The sequence below is a fragment of the Bos javanicus genome, chromosome 14 (assembly GCF_032452875.1).
Source record: "Bos javanicus breed banteng chromosome 14, ARS-OSU_banteng_1.0, whole genome shotgun sequence".
Classification (NCBI taxonomy): domain Eukaryota; kingdom Metazoa; phylum Chordata; class Mammalia; order Artiodactyla; family Bovidae; genus Bos; species Bos javanicus.
The window spans coordinates 67,843,230-67,869,267 of NC_083881.1; the positions used below are offsets into that span (position 1 = coordinate 67,843,230).

The 26,038-nt window shown below is 44.3% G+C and overlaps 1 protein-coding gene across 1 annotated transcript in view; it reads right to left on the reverse strand.

Annotated features, from left to right (window-relative positions):
- SDC2 (syndecan 2) overlaps nucleotides 1-17,379 on the reverse strand; it is a 122,960-nt gene extending 105,581 nt beyond the window's left edge. The window contains exon 1 of the mRNA XM_061439317.1: nucleotides 16,824-17,379. Within this exon, the coding sequence (XP_061295301.1) occupies nucleotides 16,824-16,883 (60 nt within the window). The 5' untranslated portion in view covers nucleotides 16,884-17,379. The remainder of the gene's footprint in view (nucleotides 1-16,823) is intronic.
- Between the last annotated feature and the right edge of the window lie 8,659 nt (nucleotides 17,380-26,038).

Below are 26,038 nucleotides of genomic sequence, written 5' to 3' on the forward strand. Positions count from 1 at the left end.
CCTGGGGAGCTTTCCCAGCTGGCTGGGATTCTGGTTTAATTGGTCCTGAGTGGGGCCCAGGCACAGAAAGCTTTGAAAAGCTCCCTAGGTGAGTTTAATGTCCAGGAAAGACTGAGAATCACTGATCCTGAACTTGTTCTTCACAGAAGACTAGGAGCTGAAGAGGAAAGACACCTCTTCTTATCACCAAAACACAACAGCCACAAAAAAAGAAAGAAAGGAAAAAAAAGTCAGCCTCTCCTTTTGTCTTTCCTATCTGGTTAGCAGCACCATTGGTCTTCTCAGCCTCAGGTTTAAAACCTCAAAAAAGGTTCTTTGATCAACATATCTTATTGGCCATCCGTTTCAATGTGCGTCAGCCGGGGACCAGCGCCAAGTTTACGCCAGGCCCTCTCCTAAGTGATCATTAATCCTCACAGGATCTCGATGAACGGCTACTGTGACTCATCTCCTTTCCATAGATGAGAAAACTAAGTAACCTGCTGAAAGCCCTGCAGCCAGGTACCAGCAGATCTGGCATTTAAAGAGTTTCCTGTTAATTCTACACTCAGTTCTCCCATTACCAGACTGAAGCTTGTGGAGAAAAGCTTTCAAGGTAAGATGCTGAATGTTGGTAAAGAAATTAGGAAATGGGTGACCTAGGCTATTAGCTCAACAATGCAAATGAAGGGTCTGACCCATCACTAATGGGGTCTGCACCCATCAGAGACTGCATTAAAAAGTGATTCAACCCTCACTGCTCTCTTGAAGAGTATAGTATCAAACCAGGTCTGTCTAAAGGTAGAAAAACTGAGGATCTGACTTCTGCTCAGTCACCTAAAATATAGCCGTGGCAAGTAATACCACCAATTATAGGCAATAAATGGGAAGTGCCTATCAGAGTTCTGAGCACAGAGTACATCGGGGTGGTAATGTCTTGTGTTATTGTCTTTTAACAAAACTCATTTCTTCAAAATATCATCCCACAGACTTATTTTCTGAAAAACTAGGGCTCAAACGTATTTACATTACTACACTAACATTTACAACATTAGTATTCAAGAGAAAAGATGTCAGAAGACAAACCTTCACCCACTACTGGAAAAAGCACTTCTACTTGGGCCCTCGGTTCCACAGACTCTTTTCCCTGAAGGCACTGACATAATTTTAGTCTAAAAATCCAAAGAATGTTCCCCCTCAACCTGCAACAGCAGTTTGCTATTCACATAAAATGTGGTATTAATTCATGAGGATTTTGCTTCTAGTTTTGATTCTAATCTCCAAGAAGCTTTTATCTCTGCCTACGATCTTTCCAAGATTTACAAATCAACTTGATTTCAGTCCCTGATCTCTATGGGTCTCCCAGATCTCAGTGCTCTCAGCCCTCCTCCCCGAATAAGCCAAAAGGTTCACAGACAATAAAGGAGTCATTTCTGGCTGGAAACTCAGAAACTATCTAAACATCACTTTAAATATTCATTTTGCACAAAAACACATGAACCACGTCGATGCACAGTATATAACAAATAATGTGCATTCCACTTGGAACTTCATTTATTCATCAAACATGGCCAGAAGTAAGTGTATTAAGTGCTAGTCATCAGTGTAGGGAATGAGGAAGAAGGAGCCAAACAGGAAATGTGTTATGGTAAGAAAACAAACAGCAATAAATCAGATAGCCTGTGCCCAATTTATACATCTACCACTAGCTAACTATGTGATCTTGGACAAGTCCATTCCAGCCCCAAAATCCACTGTTACACCCTGAAAAGGCAGAATCCAAAAAGAACACAATGAAAATCATCCCAACACTTTTATACCTCTTTCATTCATCAACTAAGACCTTTTGATCAACTGTTCAAACATAATATAAGATCTAGCTCTAATCTTTAAGATTCCAAAGCTTACAGAGTGTGGAGAATTAAATCGGATGAAAGGTAAGATTTCTTTCTCCCCTGATATAAATATCAATAGACTCCTCAGGTTCTAAACAATTTCTTGCTCTTTGTGCCTTTTGTACATTTTAACATTCGGAAGTCTTTTCTTGCAGAGCAGATGGAGGAAAAGAAAAAAGCATCAAAACCCAACGTCTAATTCTGGTTTCTCTCTAAGACACGGTCCCACTTCAGGGAAGACTTTTTGTTTGCCTGGGAAAGCAGTGACTTCTCTTCTACAAGCGGTTCTTCTTATCCTTCTCAACTGTAGTTCTCAGGCAATTGTGATTGCTAGGTATGCCAAACTAGATTCAGACAAAAACAAAGTGATCCACAGTTTACAGAGAATGCATATGTTAAATATGGGTCCAACCCATCTGTAATTACACTGAATAATCAAAAGATACATAATAGTGGCTTGAAGGTAGGTATCATGTCTTTTCTTTATAACTCAGGAGACAAGTAAGAGCTTTGCACCTGGTTGATAGGCAGTAACATGAATTAACTTACCACAGCTTCCCCAGTGGTTCAGCAGTAAAAAATCCGCCTACAATGTAGCAGACAGGACAGAAGCCACAGATTCAATCCCTCGGTTGGGAAGACCCTGCAGAAGGAAATGGCAACCCACTCCAGTATTCTTGCCTCGAAAATCCCATGGACAGAGGAGCTTGGTGGGCTACAGTCCATGGGGTCACAAAAGAGTCAAATGACTAAACAACAATAACAACTGCCTTACCAAATATAAATCTTCATCCAATAACTAATCAGGACAATTACAAAATCTAATCAACTCAAATACAATTAAAATACTCCCTTCAGTTCAGTTCAGTCGCTCAGTCGTGTCCGGCTCTTTGCAACCCCATTAACCGCAGCACACCGGGCCTCGCTGTCCATCACCAACTCCCGGAGTCCACCCAAACCCATGTCCATTGAGTCAGTGATGCCATCCAACCATCTCATCCCCTGTCGTCCCCTTCTCCTCCTGCCTTCAATCTTTTCCAGCATCAGGGTCTTTTCAAATGAGTCAGTTCTTCGCATCAGGGGCCAAAGTATTGGAGTTTCAGCTTCAGCATCCATCCTTCCAATGAATATTCAGGACTGATTTCCTCTAGGATGGACTGGTTGGATCTCCTTGCAGTCCAAGGGACTCTCAAGCGTCTTCTCCAACACCACAGTTCAAAGGCATCAATTCTTCAGCGCTTAGCTTTCTTTATAGTCCAACTCTCACATCCATACATGACTAGTGGAAAAACAATAGCTTTGACTAGATGGACCTTTGTTGACAAAGTAATGTCTCTGCTTTTCAATATGCTGTCTAGGTTGGTCATAACTTTCCTTCCAAGGAGTAAGCATCTTTTAATTTCATGGCAAATAGATGGGGAAACTGTGGAAATAATGGCTGACTTTATTTTTCTGGGCTCCAAAATCACTGCAGATGGTGACTGCAGCCATGAAATTAAAATTTTAAAAATATTCCCTGCTGCTGCTGCTAAGTTGCTAAATGAGTTCAGAGGTGAGACATAAATGAAGTTAAGATTTTAATTCATTAGTACACCTAACAGATGAATCAGTGTTTACAATAGGATTCCAATGTTGACCACCTTGAAGCATTTTACAGTTACAATCCCAGGTACTAGGTCAGATATTTCAAGTATTAACTAAATTTCCAACCTGTATGCGAGTCTATTTTGAGCTTCACCTGAATATAATCCAGGACACGGATGATGCAGGAAATACAAAAAAACAAACAATGCAGCATCACACCCTGCTTAGTGAAAACCAAACTGCTCATAAATTGTGTGAAAATGTATGTCCCTTGGTGCCAAGGGTCAGAATGCAAGCAAGAAACAAGACACATGCATACATATTGATGCATATATGATACATTCCAGAATCACAAAACTTAACGCTGAAATGAAAGAGAACCAAATGCATTTAAAACATCTACTGTGGGTTAGTTTTTTTGTTACAAGTGTTCAGTCATTATAGAGGCGAGTCTTGAAAATTAACCCAAAAGCAAAATATTATAATTCCCGATTTTACACTGAAAAAAAAAAAAAAAACCCCACGAGCTCAGAGATGATAAGCAATTGCGCCCCAAGGTCATATGGCTTTCAGGTGGTAATACCAGAAACTGAACCACAGTATACTTGATTCCAAAACCTGCGATATCATCTCCTGTGTTATCTTCATTTGGGTGGGCACACATGGGAAATGTGGCAGCACCAGAAGTATGACAGCACGTGAGTTAGATCTATGTATGTTATGACCCATACTTACTCGATGTCACACACCTGTCAGCCATGCAAGTGGAGACTGTTGCCTAACAACTCAGTAAACAGTGGCCCTTCTGGTTCCTAAACATGTCAAATGAACTGAGCCTTCAGCACAGATGTATCAAGCCTTCTACAGTAAGTCTTCACTTAACCAGATACTAGACCCTTACATTAACATTTTTGTAAACTTTTATCAGATGCTTTTTTGCCTTTGTTGAGATGATCATATCGTTATCTCCCTTAAACTGTCAATGACTGCACTGCTCTTCTGATGTTGATGCATTCCTTGGATAAACCTTGCTGCTGCTGCTGCTAAGTCGCTTCAGTCGTGTCCGACTCTGTGCGACCCCAGAGACAGCAGCCCACCAGGCTTCCCTGTCCCTGGGATTCTCCTGGCAAGAACACTGGAGTGGGTTGCCATTTCCTTCTCCAATGCATGAAAGTGAAAAGTGAAAGTGAAGTTGCTCAGTCGTGTCCGACTCCTAGCGACACCATGGACTGCAGCCCACCAGGCTCCTCAGTTCATGGGATTTTCCAGGCAAGAGTACTGGAGTGGGGTGCCATTGCCTTCTCTGGCCCTACTTGAACTCATTATTATTCTTTCAGTAAGCTTCTATTCTCAGTTTGATAAATCCTACTTTAAATTTTGGCATCTATGATCACAATTGAAACTGGCCTAAACACTTGTTTTCCTGTGCTTAACTTGTCTGCTTTTGACATAATGTTAACCTCATGAAATGAGAAAGAACAGTCTTCTGTCATTCTCTAAGCTTTGGAATAATTATCTGTTCCTTGAAGGATCAGCAGAACTTATTTGTAAAACCACCTAGATCTGGTGCCACTTTTTTAATGCAATTTTTTGATTGAGATTCACATTTTTTGTTGAGATTCACCTGAAATTGAGATTCAATTTTTTTGTTGAGATTCACCTGAAATTGTAAGAAATAATATAGAAACTTCTCTTGTACCCTTTACCCAATTCCCCCCAATGGTAACATTTTATAAAATTAAAGTAAACATCACAACAAGGATACTGACATTGATACAATCAACCATTCCTACTCAGATTTCCCGTTTCACCTGCATTCATTTGTGTTTATGTCTGTGTTCATTTAGTTCTACGCAATTTCATTATATGCATAGATTTGTGGATGCATAAATACACAGTATATCCCCTGGAGAAGGAAATGGCAACCTACTCCAGTATTCTTGCTTGGAGAATCCCACGGACAGAGGAGCCTGGTGGGCTACAGTCCATGGGTCGCAGGAGTCGGATGCGACTTAGCAACTAAGCCACGACTACCATCACACATATGTATGCTGCTGCTAAGCCGCTTCAGTCGTGTCCGACTCTGTGCGACCCCAGAGACAGCAACCCACCAGGCTCCCCCATCTCTGGGATTCTTCAGGCAAGAACACTGGAGTGGGTTGCCATTGCCTTTTCCAATGCAGGAAAGTGAAAAGTGAAAGTGAAGTAGTTCAGTCGTGTCCGACTCTTCTCGACCCCATGGACTGCAGCCTACCAGGCTCCTCCGTCCATGGGATTTTCCAGACAAGAGTACTGGAGTGGGGTGCCATCACCTTCTCTGGTATAATACTAGAGGAATGGTTAAACAAAAGATTCTGAGTTACACATTAAATATCATACAGCCATTAAAAATGGATTTGAAGAATGTTTATAACTTGGAAACTGTTAATAATAGAAAAAACTCTGATATACAGTTCTATATAGATGACTGTGTAAATCAACTTCAATTTAAAAAAAAAGCTATACAGTAAAACCCTGATTGTCTTGAATAAATTTGTATATATCTATACATATATGTTGGAGAAGGTGATGGCACCCCACTCCAGTACTCTTGTCTGGAAAATCCCATGGACGGAGGAGCCTGGTGGGCTGCAGTCCATGGGGTCGAGAAGAGTCGGACACGACTGAACTACTTCACTTTCACTTTTCACTTTCCTGCATTGGAGAAGGCAATGGCAACCCACTCCAGTGTTCTTGCCTGAAGAATCCCAGAGATGGGGGAGCCTGGTGGGTTGCTGTCTCTGGGGTCGCACAGAGTCGGACACGACTGAAGCGACGCAGCAGCAGCTAGTATTATACACTGAGGTTGTTTCTAGTTTTTTAACTATCGTAAGTAAAGCTTCAATAAATACATTTACCCAGCTACAATTATTTCCTTTGGAGAGAGTTGTAGAGATGAAATTACTGGAGAAACTTATCATGGGCCAGAAATAATCAATGACACATTCTCTGATATTGCCCACATTTAGAGAAAAGGCTGAGTACAGGCATACTTCATTTCATGGTGCTTCAAAGATACCGCATTTTTTAGAAATGAAGGGTTTGAGGCAACCCTGCATCTCGCAAGTCCATCTATGCCATTTTCCACCCAGCATTTGCTCACTTTGTGTCTTTGTTTCACATTTTGAAAACTTTTTCATTATCACTGTATTTATTATGGTGATCAGTGATCTCTGATGTTACTATTATAATTGTTTTGGGGATGAACTTTGCCCACAGAAGACAACAAACTTAAGAAATGCTGTATGTATTCTAACCACTCCACTGGCCAGCGGTTCCCTGTCTCTCTCCCTCTCCTTTGGCCTCTGTGCTCCCTGAGACACATGATATTGAAATTAGGCCAATTAATAACCCTACAGTAGCCTCTACATGTTCAAGTAAAAGGAAGAGTCTCTCACTTTAAATCAAAAGCTAGACATGAGTAAGCTTAGTGAGGAAGGCATGTCTAGCGCTGAGAGAAGCCAAAAGCCAGGCCTCTTGTGCCCAACATTTGCAGTTATGAATGCAAAGGAAAAGTTCTTGAAGGAACTGGAAGTGCTACTCAGGTGAACACACAAATTTGAACAAAGTAAAACAGCTTCATCACTGATATATAAAAAGTTTAATGATCAAGCCAGACATAACATTCCCTTAGTGAAAGTTGCTCAGTCGTGTCTGACTCTTTGCGACCCTGTGGACTATACAGTCCATGGAATTCTCCAGGCCAGGATACTGGAGTGGGTAGCCTTTACCTTCTCCAGGGGATCTTCCGAACCCAGGGATCAAACCCAGGTCTCCAGCATTGCAGGTGAATTCTTTACCAACTGAGCCATCAGGGAAGACCCAACATTCCCTTAAGCCAAAGCTTATTCCAGAGCAAGGCCCTGACTCTCTTCAATGCTGCAAAGATTGAGAGAAGTGAGGAAGCTGTGGAAGAAAAGGTTGTGGCTAGCAGAGGTTGGTTCTTAAGGTTTAAGGAAAGAAACCATCTCTGTAACACGAAGTACAAGGTGAGAAGCAAGTGCTGATGTAGAAGCTCCGGCAAGCCATTCAGAATATCTAGGTAAGGTAATTCATGAAAGTGGCTACACTAAACGGATTTTCAGTATAGATGAAACAGCCTTCTATTGGAAGAAGATGTCATCTAGAACTTTCATAGCTACAGAGGAGAAGTCAGTGCCTAACTTCAAAGTTCAAAGGACTCTCTTGTTAGGGGCTAATAAAGCTTGTGACTTGAAGTTGAAGCCAGTGTTCATTTATCATTCCAAAAATCCTAGGACCTTTAAGAATTATGCTAAATTTACTCTGCCTGTGCTCTGTCAAAGGAACAACAAAGCCTGGATGATCAGCACATCTGTTTACAACATGGTTTACTTAATATCTTAAGCTCACTGTTGAGATGTACTGCTCAGGAAAAAAAAGATTCCTTTCAAAATATTACTGTTCATTGACAATTTACCTGGTGATTGCTGAGAGAAGAGATGAAGGCTGTTTTCACGCCTGCAAACACAACATTCATTTTGCAGCCCATGGATCATTTCAACTTTTACTATTTAAGAAATACATTTTGTAAGGCTATCGATAGTGATTTTTCTGATGTATCTGGGCAAAGTAAACTGAAAACCTTCTGGAACGGATTAACCATTCTAGATGCCATTAAAAACATTTGTGATTCATGGGAAGAATTAAAATATAAACATTCACAGGCATTTGGAAGAAACTGACTCCAACCCTTTAAGGGGATGACTTTGAGGGGTTCAAGACTTCAGTGGAGGAAGTAACTGCAGATGTGATGAAAATAGCAAGAGAACTAGAATTAGAAGCACAGCCTGACGATGTAAATGAACCGCTGCAATCTCATGATAAAACTTCAATGGATGAGGAGTTGCTTCTCATGGATAAGCAAAGAAAGTGGTTTCTTGAGATGGAATCTACTCCTGAAGATGCTATGAATATCTTCATAGATCTTTTTGATCTTTCAAAGAGCTTTTTGAAATGAAAACAAAAGATTAGGATATGACATAAACTAAGTTGATAAAGCAGCACCAGAGTATGAGAGGACTGATTTCAGTTTTGAAAGAAGTGCTACTGTGAGTAAAATGATTATACAGCACCAAATTCTACACAGAAATCATGAGGGTAAGAGTTCACCTTTGTGGCAAACTTGACTGTTGTCTAATTTAAGAAACTGCCACAGCCACCCCAGCCCTTGGTAACCACCACCCTGATCAGTCAGCAGCCATCAACATCGAGCAACCCTCCACCAGCAAAAAGATTAGAGTTTGCTGAAGCCTTAGATGATGGTTAGCATTTTTAGCAGTATTTTTGATTAAGATAATGCACATTGCCTTTTTTTTTAACATAACAAAATACAGTATAGTATAAACATACTTTTATATGCACTGGGAAACCAAAGAACTCATGTGGTTTGCTTTATTGTGATATTTGCTTTATTGCAATACTTGCTTTATTGTGGTGGCCTGGAACCAAATCCACAGCATCTTGAGTATATCAATACAAAAATGGCCCCAATATCTCAGGGTAGAGCTGCTGCTGCTGCTAAGTCGCGTCAGTCCTGTCCGACTCTGTGCGACCCCATAGACAGCAGCCCACCAGGCTCCCCTGTCCCTGGGATTTTCCAGTCAAGAACACTGGAGTGGGTTGCCATTTCCTTCTCCAATGCATGAAAGTGAAAAGTGAAAGTGAAGTCGCTCAGTCTTGTCTGACTGTTAGCAACCCCATGGACTGTAGCCTACCAGGCTCCTCCATCCATGGGATTCTCCAGGCAAGAGTACTGGAGTGGGGTGCCATTGCCTTCTCCGCAGGGTAGAGCTAGGCCTCCCCAAGTCAGAGAAAGAACCCAGCTATGAAAAACCATTCTATCATGCATATTCTGGGCCGCTCTCTGGACTAGAACTTATCAGATGAGCCCATATAGTGTGTCAAATCCCCACACTTTAGAGGCGGAAAACCAGGAATTAGAATACTAGTGACTAACATCTGACATAGAGTGTAGACACGCTACTGTGCTAAAAGCTCCAATGTATTCTGTCTTACATAGTCCTAAGACCCCATCTTTGGATATTCCACTTTACAGATGGGGCAACTAAACACAGAGAGGTTAAGAAACCTGCCCAAGGGGACACAGTAAGTGGATTCTAACCCAGGCACGTCTAACTCCAATGCCCAGGCCCTGAGCCACTCTACTATCTGCTCATTTAGATTCTTGTCTTCACAGCACTGATGCTGGGCTCTGGTGCTATAGAAAGAACCCATAGGGAAGGAAGTTAAAGGCCTGTCTCTGCAAACGAAGGCCAAGGCCAGAAACCAAAAGAGTAGCCTGAGATCCCCTCGGTGGTTTATGCTTCAAAAAGCCTTCCAAATTACATCAACAAGTCATGCTGTCTTCCCTCTAGAATGAAAGTGAGTTCTATCACATTAACTGCTCTTGAGGCTATAATACACTGGCTTATACGAGAACATACATGGGAATTAGATCCTGAATATTTAGAGTGATGTATGTAATCCTAGTACATGATGAATACCTAGCTCAAGTTAACTGATTACCACCAGCTAGCAGAAATGACTTGCTTTTCTGTAACATGAATAAATTCCTTGCTCCAGTAATAGAATAGTAAGTATTTGGCAGGAGCTTAATAATTACTTATTGATTAGGTTAATCTTAACATTGCTCCAATTATACCCTGAAGCATATAGAAAAAGATAAATATTAAAGACAGAAAGTTCTTCTAGTTCACTTCATCATTTTACAGATGGGAAAGCTGAGGTCCCACAGGGATTATGATTGCTAATTACGTGTGTGCAAAACATCACTTTTGCCTTCAACATTATACGTTTACTTTTATTGCCTTTATACTTAACAATAAATTGTACAAAAATACATTTTTAACTTACTCTTTTTTGACAAGAACTTTTAAAAAATAATTTTCCTTTCGCTGGGTATCTTGTTCTATGTGTCATTCTTACCATGAGACTAAACTCTATTCATTGTACATTCTCCTTAAACATCTGTACTATTCATATTTAATATACCTGTATAATCATAAGAAGAAACAATAAACGTCACAACGCTTTATAAAGGACACAACTACTGCATCTTTGTGACATTTCTCACAGAACAGATTCAACAGCAGAGGAGAGAAATGTGAAAACATATCTCATTTTTAATAACATTTTTCTATAGCTTGGAGTCTAAGACTGTGACCTGGCTCACATAGCACTAACAGGTATACCAGTTGGCCTCACTCTGCTGATTCAAATGGAGTATTCTCCAATGATTTTAAGGCTTTCTTCCAGTCCCATCAACTCTTTGAGACACCAGAGAAAAACAGACATACATCATCTATTTCAAGAATCCTTTCTTACTCAGAGCCAATCACCCCTCTAGGCAATCACCCCAGAAATTCTTCCATGCATTTCTACTCTTAAAGAATCAAAATGCTTCTTATCTCTACTCACAGCTCCCCAACACGCCTCACCTCCCATGCCATCTCATTCTAGATGCCCAGGGGCACTCAAGCACATGATGCCACCGTAACTCTCTCCCTGCTAGGAACTTGATCCAACTGAAGGACACTGACTCAGACACGGAAGGAAGCGGGAATGTACACGGATGGGAAGCACTGGACTCACTTATTCTTCACATCAACACTACAATGTTGATGAAACTGAGGTTGAGAGAGTCAAAACTTGCAGCAAACTAGCCCAGGTCCTCCCCCGGGGCTGGTGGATTCAGCTGATTCCAGACCACACCATCTTCAGGGGCCACAGCAAAGCTGAGCGTCAGCAAGTCTAACAGACTCCAACTTCCCAGGCCGTGGGCACCTGCGCTTAAATATGGAGCATCAACAGGTGTTTACTGCAGGGGTCAAAGTTATGGAAACAAGGGCCCTCTCCTCAGATGGGGCCAATCTCCATGCCCTCAGAGGGCTCAGGGGCTTCAAGAACATCAAATATGGATCTCTCATTTCATAGCCAAGAAAACAGAGCCCAAGAAAGAAAAAATACTATTATTTTCTGTACCTTAGGTACCATTCCCATGCTCCCTCATTTTACCCTCACACCAGTCCTGTGATAAAGGCATTCTCAAGTGCAATTTATATGCACACATATGTATTTTTTTTTTTTAGTGACTCAAATATTTAGTATCTTGTCCAAGTCCTAACAGGAAGTAAGCAACAAAGTACCAGCATCTCCCCATCCCAAGTCCTTTGTCTCTATCTTGGCCCTCAGGGTCACAGGTTCTTACTCAGGGGGAGCTTCAGAACTAATACAAAATAGCTTGTAAGAAGGGGTAAAGTGTGTGACTGGACCTGTGGTTACCAACTGTGGCTACTTTATTAGCATCATCTGAGATGCTTCATAAAAATACAGATTACCCACCCCCTTTTAGGCTTCTAATTGCTAGAAGGCCCTGAAATCTTTATTTTTTACATACGTTCAGTGATTCGGATTATCAGTCTGCCTTACTATTTACAGAAAGAGGAAAAAATATGGCTAGATCAATCATAAAAGGCTCCCTGGGAGCATGGATATGAATCAACAGAATTCAAAAGGAGAAACACTGAAGAGGTAGCCATGTCCAGGGAGCATTCATGAAGGTGAGGCCAGTGGCGAGGGTGGGGAGACGTGATAGAGAGTGATGGGGGCCGGGGTGGTGGCTAACTGTGCTGAGCGCTGTGCTAACTGGTTTCAGTCACGTCCGATTCTTTGCGACCCTATGGACTGTAGCCCACCAGGCTCTTCTGTCCATGGGATTTCCCAGGCAAGAATACTACAGTAGGTTGCCATGCCCTCCTCCAGGGGATCTTTCCAACCCAGGGATCGAACCCAGGTCTCTTATGTCTCCTGCATTGGCAGGCGGGTTCTTTACCACTAGTGCCACCTGGAAAGGCAGAGGTACTTAGACTCCATACCAGGGTAACAAGGGGAACACAAAGTGGCACAGGATAAATCAAAGAGCAGGTGTTGTTTGATTTATCCTTTAAATAAATCCAACAGGATAAATGTTTGGGTCAGGAAGGGCGCTGACATGGCTGCTAACATGGGAAACATGCTGGCTTGTTCAGTTGCTAAGTCGTGTCTGACTCTTTGCGACCCTGGCTGTAGCCTGCCAGGCCCCTCTGTCCATGGGATTCCCCAGGCAAGAATGCTGAAGTGGGTTGCCATTTCCTCCTCCAGGGGATCTTCCTGACCCAGGGATTGAACTAGAGTCTCTTGCACTGGCAGGTAGATTCTTTACCCCTGAGCCACCAGGTCAGCTTTACATGTTGGCAAGGCCCCAACAAAGAAAAACGTGAAAAGGAATGCTACCTGGATCACCAACATATGAGCTCCAAGAAGACAGAGGGGCTGCCCAGTTTGCTCATGCCTTTACACCAAACACTTGGTAGATGCTGAATAAATATCACGGAATGAACAACATGTCGGTGCATTCGGTGGTCAACTAGTCACAAAATCAACAACTATGAATACATCAGGGACCTGACTTCAAGATTCAAATCTGAAAGTCTAGAATTAAGATGAGGGTACTGGCAGAGGCGACTAAAAAAGAGTAGCTTGTTTTCTGCAAAAACAAGCCAGTTCTTCATTACTTCTTGCTTTTCTCTAAGACTTTATTTGGCTTCTGGTGCATGAAAGAATCAGGTGGTTCTGAAATACAGGAATGTACCTTCGACAGTGGCATGAACAGCAGGTCTTCTGTCTTACCAAGAAGAAAACGATGGGCAAGATCTTCTGGTTTGATTTTTGGCAATGGAGGAGAGACAATCTCGTGAGAATCTAAACTCAGATGACATTCCTCTTGTGACCCAAGATTCCTGCCAGCAGACAGGCCGATAGCACAGTGACTTAACCGGACTCCCTATAAACCTTAATGGCACAGCTGGCCAGGCTCTGTGTGGTTAGGTCAACCTTGGGCTTTGCCAACTTGAGTAGACTCCTGGCCCCAAGTTGGCTACTGAGGTCACTGGGGGGCTTCTGGAGACTTGAGGACTAGTTCTGCCCAGGAAAAAAAAAAAAAACTAGATGATATTTTGATATCCTTTTCAAACTAGTGATTATTCAAGATGCCACGTGTGTAATCACGTTACTCAGTCCCTCAAACGGCAACCACCATCAAAATTACACGTTCCAGGTGCCAGAAGTAGGAGTTGGAGGGTGTACTCAAATTCCCATGGACACCCATTCTTCCACAGGCCTGATCTTAATAAGATCTTTCCTTCCTAAGAGACATCTACCTACTGCTAAAATCCAACTAACAGAGAAAGAGCCCTTGTTCCTCTAAGATTCCCTAGCAAGTATAATTAGCTACATTACTAGAGCAGCCAAAATTTATTTTTTCAAGGAACTGCAAAAGGTTATATGGTTCCAATTTAATTTTTCCTTCGAATGCAAACTTTCCAATGCCTGCCTTTCATAATACATGAGAGGTAATGCATGGGTCCAAATGATTTGACAGTTTCTTTTAATTTACACACATCTAAGCATGGGTATAAAATTCCACTAGTTCAAAACACTTCCTTTTCTTAAATATATCTCCAGTTCAAATTACATGTTTATAGCAGTCTGCAATGTATTATTTCTAAACAATCATGTAAAAAATTAATAGAAAAACAGCAGCATATCACTACTGCCACACTCCGTCAGTCTTTCCCCTCGCATGGTCAGTGGGAAGTATAAATGCACGGCCATGACCAAGCTCTCCCTGCTGTCTCCAGCATGCAGAAACCAAGGGCCACTGGTTCCTTTCCACAGACAGATAGCCTTGAGCCTTAGTTGCTGAGAATCTCCTTTTCTTTTCCCCCTTGAACGTGGTATAAAACTCAAGAATGCACTAACTGCAGATACTTTTCCTTCCAATAAAAGAGAGGCTCTGAGTTCAGACAATCACTATTTCTGACTCCCCGGAAAACAGTTGCAGTTTTCCCATTAAAATGCCAAGTACTGGAAATAATGTACTAGAATGGCTAAAATGTTGAAAAATGAAGTCTTTCATTTATGCGGCTACACTTGAAACAAATAGAGACTGAAAAGTTATTTAAATGAACTACTGGCCTTCCTGGGCCTTGAAACAGCTGCTTTTGAGAAAAATTGCCTCCCTCACAAAGACTCTCTGCTACAGTCTTCATTCATGCTACAGTTGACATTTTAAAAATCTCTAATCACCCTTTTGAATGATATTCCAATGCCTGAAAATGGTATCTACCACAGTGAAACACCTTATTTGGAACACATCCAATTCTGGCTGGAAATGAGAAATACTAGAAACCCAAAGATACAGAGTTGGGGAAGGCGGGAGGGTGTCACGGGAGAAGACAGGTATAGTTCAGCCAAAAAGCTTCCTTATGAATCACTGTTGGATTTAAGAAAAAACCCAGGGAGATATTCTTCCTGTAGAATCCTCAAATAGTAACACTTTCTAGCAAATCTCCAAACAGGACTCAGCAAAAAGGGACCTCCTTAGCCCAGCACAGCTTTTTACGAAGGCTTCGCCAGAAAACCTTTAGATAGAGTTCTCCCTTTGCCCTGTTTTGCAACAAGATGAGCAATAATGATTTTCTGAAAGAAACAGAGAATGTCTCTTTTGGTGTGCAAAGAGCCAAAGTTCATAACTGGCTGGGAGATTACCAATCCCAACGGATAAAAACGATCGTATGCCAAAGAGAAATGCCGTTAAGGCTCGGAGCTCTACAGCCAGCAGGAGCACCCAAATTTTCATGTGTTCAGTCTACGCTCTCCAATCTCGCGTAACGTTTGGCGACCTGCTAGCACACCCAGAGCCCCTCCGCACTGATGATGAATGCCACATCGGCTGCTAGGTGCCAAAGAGGTTTCCCAATCCTAAATCGTATCAATTTAAAAGGAAAAAAAAGGAGGGGGCCGGGAGAGAAGGGAAGAATAACACGCCAAAGGCGAGCGGGGGGGGGGGGGGGAACCTCACAAAACCACCCCTAAAGATGACATGATTTGTCTTGGAAGGGACGGTCCGGTTTATTAGAAATGGACACGTTGCTAAGTAGCCAAAGGAGGAGGTATGGGGAGCAAGAGGAGGGTAGAAACAGCTGTCCTCCCTACCCGAGGCCCCGGACCGCGCTGAGGCTGCAGACGGGCTCGCGGGTTTTTCGGGGTTCCACCCAGCCGGACAAAGCTCGGGGCGCCCAGGTAGGGGCCGCCAGGCACAAGGGCAAGCCCAGGAGGCATTTCCCTGTAGAGGGCGCTCACTGGGCGTCATAGGGAAACCAGCTCCAACCCTCGAGCCAGAGGAGAGGAAACCCAGTTCCCAACACCAAGGCCGGGGAGGGAGGCTGGGTTGCCCGCAGCCGGGGCCGGAGAAGAGATTCCCCCGGGCCTGAGGGCACCCCGGCCGGGGTCCGCGAGAGCCAGCGCGGCAGGCTGGAAGCTTCAGGCTGCGAGCGGCCAGGCGACCCGAGGCCGAGCGCAGTGCCACCCGCACCGCCGTCTCGCCCAGCTGCCGCGCTCGAACGCGATCCGTAAGAGATGCCCTCCCGCCCCTGATGGCCCGCGAGTCCCCTGGACCCTCAAGCAGGACGGGTCGCCGGGACTGCGAGTCTAGGGTCCGCACCCCGGCATTTTCAGGTGCATTTTCCACGCACTCCCCCCGCCCCTCCCCAGCAGGACCCAGGATTGCGCGCCTCCGCGGGTCGCGTTACCCCGTAGTGTCTGCTCTCTCGCCCCAGCCACTGGGAACATCAAACAAAAGAACTTTTTTGCAAACTTTCCTCTCCGGACACTTTGTGGGTTTCTTAAAAAGCTTAGCCCCATCTTCCCAGAACCTGCATTCAATCCAGTAGGGAAGCTGGCGCGGGGGGCGGGAGTGGGGGGGGGGCGCGGGGGGAGGGTGCACGGAGGAAGGGACCCCCAAAGTTTCCAGGCCGTCCCTTAGTCTCGGGGAGCGCACGGGGGGGACCAGTTCCTTCGAAGCCCTATGCATGCTTCCTCTCTCTCGTCCCCCTTCCCCATCGGTCCTTCTCGGCCACGCAGCAAGACCCGCGGGAGGGTGAATAAGTTGGGAACCTCTTCAGCGGCCTCCGCGGTTCGACAAAACGGCAATACCTTCGCTCTCATCCCGGGGGACCTCAGGGTAACTTCGGCGAGAGGCGCTTTTCTGTGGGAAGGGAAAGGGGAGAAGGCGTGGAGCGCATTTGTCCCTTAGATCCCCGGGGGATCCCCAGCGATACGTCTGGCAGCTGGGGGCTAGAGGGGCATCCCCCAGGGGGCGCTCCCCAATTCCCCGCGGGGTCTGCGGACTCGGCTCGGTTTCCGCACCCTAAAAGGCGCGCGCGTCCCCCGCCCGACCCAACTCACCGACTCGGCGGACACGCAGGCCACCAAGACCCAGGTGAGCAGGATCCAAGCGCGCCGCATATTCCTCCGGGACCGGTGGCTCCCAGCCGCCCGCTTGCAACAAGGGAGAACACGAAGCTTCTCGCCCAGCGCCCGGCGCTGCTCGCGCAGAACGATCCGGAGCAGAGCTGCCGCAGCGATCGCTGTTCGGGGGGCTCGAGGGGACTCGGGGGGCTCGGGGCTCCGGAGCGCCCGCTTCCTCCGGCTGCGCCCCGGGACCGCGGCGCCTTCTCACTTGTTGGCTCCTCCACTCCCGAGGCCGGATTGTGGCTCCGGGCGGGGGAGGCGGCTCGGAGGATCTTGTTGCTCTGCTGTGGTTTTACTCCTCCGCGGACTCCTTCCCTGTGTCGCTGCTCCGTTTCTGATTTTTTTGAGGAATAAATTAGATGGCTTCGAATGTAGCTGCAGCTGAAGTTTGGGGGCAGAGCGGCGGGGGCGCGCGATCCGCGCGGCTGGAGCTCCCGGAGTATCTGGAGAGTAGCGCGTCCGAGCCGGGCTAGTGGCTCCGCCGCGGCGCCCCTCCTCCGCCTCCTCCTCCTCCCGCGCCGCCGCCTCCCTCCCCGGGTCCTCCTCCTCCTCCGCTCCCTCCCTCCTCCTCCCCCCTCTCCCTCCCTCTTCCCTCCCCAGCCGGCTTCTCCGGACTCCTCCGGGCCGCCCGAGGAGAGGAGGCGGCAGTGTGACTCCCAGCGAAACCCGGGAGAAATTCCTCCAGGATTACGCCCGGATTGGCAGCTCCGGGGACCAGTGGCCACAGGCGGCTCCGCGCCGCGGCTGCGCTGGGTCCGCTCGTCCTCAGTCCAAGCTTCAGCGCTCTGCTACGCCTTCATTCTCTGGCTTCTTTCTCCCCTAGTCTCTCCCCCCTTTTCCTCTCTCCTCCTGCGTACTCCTTCTTCTCTATTTCCTTTTCACTTGCACTTTTCTGGAAGAAAGATCGGTGAAAAACGAGATATGTATTTATTAATAGCTTTTCTGCCTGCGAGAATTGGACTATCGGTAAGAAACTGCTTTGGGGGCGGGAGGGGGGGGGATGGGAACCACGAAGTTTACAGATGCCTGCAAGCAGTGTGAAGTGTTTCTAAGTCTCCAGTTAATGAAAATTGTATTTAAAAGAGAAGACAGTCAATGTAGTAAACGTATATTGAGTATTTCCCATTCTCCCTAACCACCCTCCCCCAAAAAAGGAAGTGGAGGAATACTCCCATAAATTAAAAATGCAACACTTTCAAAGCTTATAATTTCAACTAAAGACTTAAATACCATTTTGCCTCACAGAGTTTAAGCCCCTAAGGTATTTTATAGGTTCCATTTCAGCACAGAAATAGGAAGCTACAAATAGGGCAATTTGATGAGAGTTGGATGGAGACCTTGAATAATTACCGATTTAAGAGAACTTTAAAGAAAAGAGAGAGAAAGTAATTTCTAGTTTGCAAAAAAAAAAAAAAAAAAAAAAAGTGTTATTTCCTGAATGGAAGTAATCGATCTGAAATATTTTGTTGTGAAGTCTTTTTTTTTTTTTTTCAATTCTGGGTCTATAGTACACTATACAACATGGCAATGCATAGTTCCTTCCTATTTCTAGCATTATGTTTCCCTCTGACTTCTGAAGTGAATGAATTATGGAGCCATTCTGCTCCTAGAATGCCTGCTCTAGGAAACTAGGGAACTTTCTGTCTTGTTCACCACTGTATTCTCATTCCTACTTCATAAAATACACAATATATATTTCTTGGATAAACTTTGATCTAAAACTGTGAAAGTATCTGCCTGCAGTGCAGGAGACACAAGAAATGCAGGAGAAGATCCCTTGGAAGAGGAAATGGCAACCCACTCCAATATTCTTGCCTGAAACATCCCATGGACAGAGGAGCCTGGCGGCTACAGTCCAAAGGGTCACAAAGAGTCAGGCACCGCTGAGCACGCACAGATACTAGACCGTGAAAAATTTTGAACTTGGGATAAATTAGACTCATACTCTAAGTGAGAAATTACAATGTCTTAGTAACCTTTCATGGAAGAAATCTCAGAGAAAGAAATTCAGAAAGCCGGAGGAAACGTTAAGAGAACTGAGTCTGAGATGTCCACTTCTTTGGTTTAAAAGTCCCAACTACCAGGCTCCCAACAGGCAAATCTAAGGTGTTGGCAGCCAAGAGGTAATTTGGAAAAATGGAAGAGTAGACAGAAAAGAAAAATAGCAGGAGACTGGGAGTTGTAACATCAGATGTTTCTGATTCCACAGAAACTGAGCTGGTACCTGTAGATCGATGTGGGTCTGGGTCTTGCTTGGTTCTGGGGAGAATGAACTATGACGGTGTTTTTAAGATGGATTCTTTGTGGTTTGAACACGGATGAACGTGGCCATTCCTACTTCTGCAGGGCTGCCAGTCCAAGGGCCACTGTCATCCTGTAACCTGGATGAAAATATTCTTAGCTCCCCTCACCAATACCCTGTATCCCATCCCCTCCCACCCCCACTCCCACCACTCCCCACAGAAAAGGGTCTGGCTAAACATGCAGAGTCAGCAGCTTCCAAGTAGGGAGACTCAAACCCCAGTCTCTGGGTTTCAGAACCTGTGGGTTCCGTAGAATTCATCCATGGGTTGAAGAATTTCTTGAGATGGAGAGACTTCTGAAATGAGTTTCCAAAGGACAATGAACAATACAAAAGAAATGTCATCTCTATTCCCAAAAGAGACCCAGTCTGCTCTCCAGACTTTGGGCAAGGCCACTCCCCCCATCTCCCCAACAGTTAAGTGAAGTTGCTCAATCGTGTCCGACTCTTTGCGACCCCATGGACTGTAGCCTACTAGGCTCCTCTGTCCATGGGACTTTCCAGTCAATAGTCCTGGAGTGAAGTGCCATTTCCTTCTCCAGGGGATCCTCCCGACCCAGGGATTGAACCCAGGTCTCCCGCATTGTAGACAGATGCTTTTACCATCTGAACCACCAACAGTTAAGAACCCATCAAATAAACTAGAATTTTAGTGAAAGGGAAAAAAGCACTTCTCGACTGGCTGTCACAGCTATTGATGTTTATTGGGTCATCCACCTAATGAGCATGGAGACTGCTCTCTGTTTCAGCTTAGGCAGACTGGTAAAAATGAATTAGCAGATGCATCTGTGAAAGGAATGCATCTATGCAACTGATGACATACCCCAAATCTCTTGGTATTTTTGAGACTCTCAGTGACTTGGTATTTTTTTAATAAATCGTCTGTAGGAGAATTTATGTAATAAGGAGATGGTACTGTTTCATGGCTTTTCCAGTAGTCATGTATGGATGTGAGAGTTGGACCATAAAGAAGGCTGAGCACTGAAGAATTGAGGCCTTCAAATTGTGGTGCTGGAGAAGACTCTTGAGAGTCCCTTGGACTGCAAGGAGATCAAACCAGTCAATCCTAAAGGAAGTCAACCCTGAACATTCATTGGAAGGACTGATGCTGAAGCTCCAATACTTTGGCTCCCTGATGCAAAGAACTGACTTATTAGAAAAGATCCTGATGCTGGGAAAGATTGAGGGCAAAAGGAGAAGGGGGCAGCAGAGGATGAGATGGTTGGATGGCATCACCAACACAATGGACATGAATTTGAGTAAACTCCAGAAGATAGTGCAGGAGAGGGAAGCCTGGCATGCTGCAGTCCATGGAGTTGCAAAGAGTTGGACACAACGTAGTGACTGAACGGCAACAACTGTTTTGAGAGTCACATAATACCAGGTATATGATAACAAATATTCAAGACTTGGTGCTTAGATGCATGAACAGGGGTGGCCAAAAGGATAATCTGACCGTGGGAAAATCACAGACTGTGAAAACACTTACACAAGAGCTGGCTACAAAAAAATTAGCCCTGCTGAGTGGGAGTGGGGTTGTCCCCATTGTTAGACACATGTCTAAACTTGAAAATGGTGGAGACCTGTGTCTTAGTTTATTTGAGCTGCTTTAAGAAAAATGTCATAGACTAGGAGGCTTATAAACAACAAAAATTTATTTCTCACAGTTCTGCAGGCTGGAAGTCCACGATCAAGGTGCTGGCAGCTGCAGTGTCTGGTGAGAAGAGGCTTCCTGGTTTAGAGACAGTTGTCTTTTCACTGCGTCCTCATGTAGTAGCAGAGGTGCGAGATTCTCTAGAGCCTCTAAGGGTGCAAGTCCTATCCATGTGAGCTATGCTCTCATTACCCAAGCACCTCCCCAAAAGCCCCACCACCTAATACCATCACCTTGGAGATAAGGATTTCTTGGAAAGTGAAATTTGCTCAGTCCAACTCTTTGCGACCCCATGGACTGTAGCTTCCGGGCATCTCTGTCCATGGAATTTTCCAGGCAAGAATACTGGAGTGGGTAGCCATTCCCTTCTCCAGGGGATTTTCCCGACCCAAGGATTGAACACGGATCTCCTGCATTGCAGGCAAATTCTTTGCCGTCTGAGCCGTCGGGGAACCACATGTGGGACACGCTCACTCAATCTATGAATTTGACTATCGCTACAGATAGTCACCTATCTGTGCTTTTACCTATTTGAAATATTTTTAAACTGATAACGGACTAAAATTCAGTAGAATCTGGTGGACTGTATCAAATACAGTACGTCTAGCTTGCGACTAGAGCCAGAGGCTCCTCTCTAACCTGTGTTTTCAAGTCCTTATTTCAGGACTGTGCTTTGAGGGGCACAGCAAATACAATAGCAGAGCCAATCACTTTTCGAATAGCTTCACTGATTGCTAAAAATAAATGCCCTTTCTCAAGAATCTCGAAAGAAAATATAGCAAATGAACAGAATGTAGAGACTAAGGTTCAGAAAAAGAAAAAATAAAAATGAGAACCTATTTTGTATCTATGTATCCTGTGATAACTGTGGAAGGGCAGGTGTTACGTTCCAGGGGGAACTGTCAGAGCAGGAAACTGCAGAGGAAAAAAAATGCTACCTGGTTGTTCTTCCACTCAGCATCCCCTGGAATGTTCCCAAGACTCTGGGTTAGAAATCCATTTAGTAGCATCAGCTCTGACTAAATTCACTCAGAAGAAAATAGAACCTGAGACTATGACGAAATCTAGCCAGCCAGATCGGAGAAGGCAATGGCACCCCACTCCAGTACTCTTGCCTGGAAAATCCCATGGATGGAGGAGCCTGGTGGGCTGCAGTCCATGGGGTCACTAAGAGTCAGACACGACTGAACGACTTCACTTTCACTTTTCACTTTCATGCATTGGAGAAGGAAATAACAACCCACTCCAGTGTTCTTGCCTGGAGAATCCCAGGGACGGGGGAGCCTGGTGGGCTGTTGTCTACGGGGTCGCACAGAGTCGGACATGACTGAACGACTTAGCAGCAGCAGCAGCAGCAGCAGCCAGCCAGCCAGATATTATCAGTGCTAATAATGGCAAGTGAGTGGAGGCCATGATGAATATCCACAGGCCATTCAAAACAATCTATTCTTAGCCTCAGTCTTCACACTGTTCTCCCTGTTCACCTCTGTCAAGCCTTTGCCAGGGATGTTGACTGATTTGAGTTTCATAATTTGAGTCTGTGCTAATGTTGAACAAGATGGTCTCATTTTGGGCAGCAGGACACAGGCAGGAAAGTCAAAATCGTAGAGTACATAAATTATCCCCTGAATAACACAGAAGGCAAAACACTCTTTTTGGCATCCCTAACCTTGGAAGGAAAGTTATGACCAATCTAGATAGCATATTGAAAAACAGAGACATTACTTTGCCGACAAAGGTCCGTCTAGTCAAGGCTATGGTTTTTCCAGTGGTCATGTATGGATGTGAGAGTTGGACTGTGAAGAAAGCTGAGCGCAGAAGAATTGATGCTTTTGTGGTGTTGGAGAAGACTCTTGAGGGTCCCTTGGACTGCAAGGAGATCCAACCAGTCCATTCTAAAGGAGATCAGCCCTGGGATTTCTTTGGAAGGAATGATGCTAAAGCTGAAACTCCAATACTTTGGCCACCTCATGCGAAGAGTTGACTCATTGGAAAAGACTTTGATGCTGGGAGGGATTGGGGGCAGGAGGAGAAGGGGACGACAGAGGATGAGATGGCTGGATGGCATCACTGACTCGATGGACGTGAGTCTGAGTGAACTCCGGGAGTTGGTGATGGACAGGGAGGCCTGGCGTGCTGTGGTTCGTGGGGTTGCAAAGAGTCGGACACGACTGAGCGACTGAACTGAACTGAACTGAACAGAATGGCATGGTTCTTGAAAGACTGGCAAAACTTGGCATCCTTTCATTTGACGAATATACGTGGGTCACCACCTGCACACGCCTGGTCCTTGTGGGGTAGGCACATGAGTTTTCTCAAAATATGTTACAGTAACACATTTTAAACTGAAAGTTGTCCTAAAGTCACAAGTCTATGACTAAGGTCCATGTCAAGTTTCACCCTAAAATCAGATATGAAAATTTAAAGAAAACATTATTTATAGAATATATCATTCTTGGGCATCAAGCAACATTTTCCTAAGAGCTATATATGTGAAATTAGAAAGTTTCCCTAAAGGTATCTTCAAATTATTTGCACTGCTCTTGTATTCCAGTTGGACAGGAATATCTAATCTTGGTTGATCTGATGTGAAATGGTATTCCTCTTGTTACTACTGTCTGCATAGACTATTACTTTAATGGTAGCAAGCCCTACCGCCCCGCTGCCCCCACTATTCTTAGAGATCCATCTTCTCCAAGACCCTGGAGGGGAACCCTACATACTGTATACTAAAAAGCCCACATCCCCTTGCTCACAATTATGCAGACCACGGCTGGATGTTAGGGGAGGCAATTTATTAGTGGGCCAGATTCACCCTTCAAATCATTTAAACTAGGGAACTCAATTGTACAGTGACCTGGGAGTTATCCAGAACCGGTAAGGGTTCTTGTGTCCTGAAACAGAAGGGGCTGATCTGCAGTAGAAAGAATAAAGCAGGTGAACAGAGAGGAGAGAATCAGAGAACACACGACTCCAGAATAATGCAAGATTCCTGATTTTTTTCCAGTTCCTTTTCTAGCCTCTTTTTGAGATCCAAACCAACTCGATTCCTTTGGGATCTACAAAATACTCTGGTAAAGTCAAGTCTTTAAGGTAAAGTCCTCATTTTTCCTTAGCTAGTTTTAGAGGTTTTCTGTTCCTGGTAAACAAATGATCTCAGAGCAAGACAGAGCTGAAAATGAGGTAGAGTTTTGACTATGTTTCCTTCACTTGGAATAGAATAGAATCCTTGCCATTTACTGCTTTATACACATATGAGTAAAGAACAGCTTCCGTGAAGACAGCCTACCATAAAAGGTATTTAGATTTCCAGAAAAAAAATTAGGTAAAAGGTATTTACATCATTGAATTATGTTGCGGAAAATATTTTCCCCAACTCAGTAGAGTTGGGTATCTTAAATATTCTAAAAGAATAGAATACATATATATTTATTTGAATAGAATAGTATTAATATTGGGACCACCTGCAGGCTAATACTGGCAATTGCTTCATTGAACATATTTCTAAAAGGTCTAGATGGCAGAGTGCACAAACATCCAGGTGTGAAACATTACCAAATTCTTTCAGGTAGTGAAATGTGAAACAGGCAGTATGGTCACGCCTGGGTGAGCTGTTAACTCACTCAATACACTCAGGTGACAGAATCTTGCATTTTATACCTGCTGTTAGTGCACTTCAGTGGATAATAGCTCAGGGTTTGGCAACACAGAGACTGGAGTTTGACTCATAATTCCACCCTTTATTGTGCTTTAAGAGGGCTTGGCACCCAACAGCCCATTGACCCTAAGTCTCAGTTTCCTCATCTATAGATTGGAAATAGTAAGGTTAATGTGTGGAATCTGTGAGCTCATGCATCAGAGCAGTTATTGAGTTATTTTGTACATAGTCAATTTCCAATAAATGCCCTTGTCATTATTAGTGTTTCCTCTGTCTGAAGTAACCTATCTGTTCTCTCAGTTCTCTGGCTAATCCCTACTTGACCGTTCAGTGTCAGTTTAGAAGTGTCCTCACTGGCAAACATTTGAAGGCCTACTGTGTGTCACAACACCTCCTCCAGGTAGCCTTCCCTGATCCCCCTCAACTGAATAAAGAGACCTTTAAGACAGTTAATTCTCACCTATTAATTATAACCTAGGATAAAATATTTGGATATTAATAAAATTTGCTCATATAAATATGTTCTGTTGTGTCTAAAAGTACAAAAAAAAAAAAATAGCATCAGTAAGGGCATAGTAAACAAGAGAACCCAGCATTCTACCTTTAGAAAAATGTGCACCATAACAAATTTAAATCTACATAAAAACCTAGAGAGGGAGTGTAAAAGTCTAAAATTGTAAATTCTAAAGGAGAAGTAAAGAGAACTGAATTGTTAAACAAAAAACCCTCAGATCAGATGAGAGATCAAATCAGTCGCTCAGTCGTGTCCAACTCTTTGCAACCCCATGAATCGAAGCACGCCAGGCCTCCCTGTCCATCACCAATTCCCGGAGTTCACTCAGACTCACGTCCATCGAGTCAGTGATGCCATCTAGCCATCTCATCCTCTGTCATCCCCTTCTCCTCCTGCCCCCAATCTCTCCCAGCATCAGAGTCTTTTCCAATGAGTCAACTCTTCGCATGAGGTGGCCAAAGTACTGGAGTTTCAGCTTCAGCATCAGTCCTTCCAACAAATCCCAGGGCTGATCTCCTTCAGAATGGACTGGTTGGATCTCCTTGCAGTCCAAGGGACTCTCAAGAGTCTTCTCCAACACCACAGTTCAAAAGCATCAGTTTTTTGGCGCTCAGCCTTCTTCACAGTCCAACTTTCACATCCATACATGACCACAGGAAAAACCATAGCCTTGACTAGACGAAACTTTGTTGGCAAAGTAATGTCTCTGCTTTTGAATATGCTATCTAGGTTGGTCATAACTTTCCTTCCAAGGAGTAAGCGTCTTTTAATTTCATGGCTGCAGTCACCATCTGTAGTGATTTTGGAGCCCAGAAAAATAAAGTCTGACACTGTTTCCACAAAGTGGAAGTGATGGGACCGGATGCCATGATCTTCGTTTTCTGAATATTGAGCTTTAAGCCAACTTTTTCACTCTCCACTTTCACTTTCATCAAGAGGCTTTCTAGTTCCTCTTCAGTTTCTGCCATAAGGGTGGTGTCATCTGCATATCTGAGGTTATTGATATTTCTCCCGGCAATCT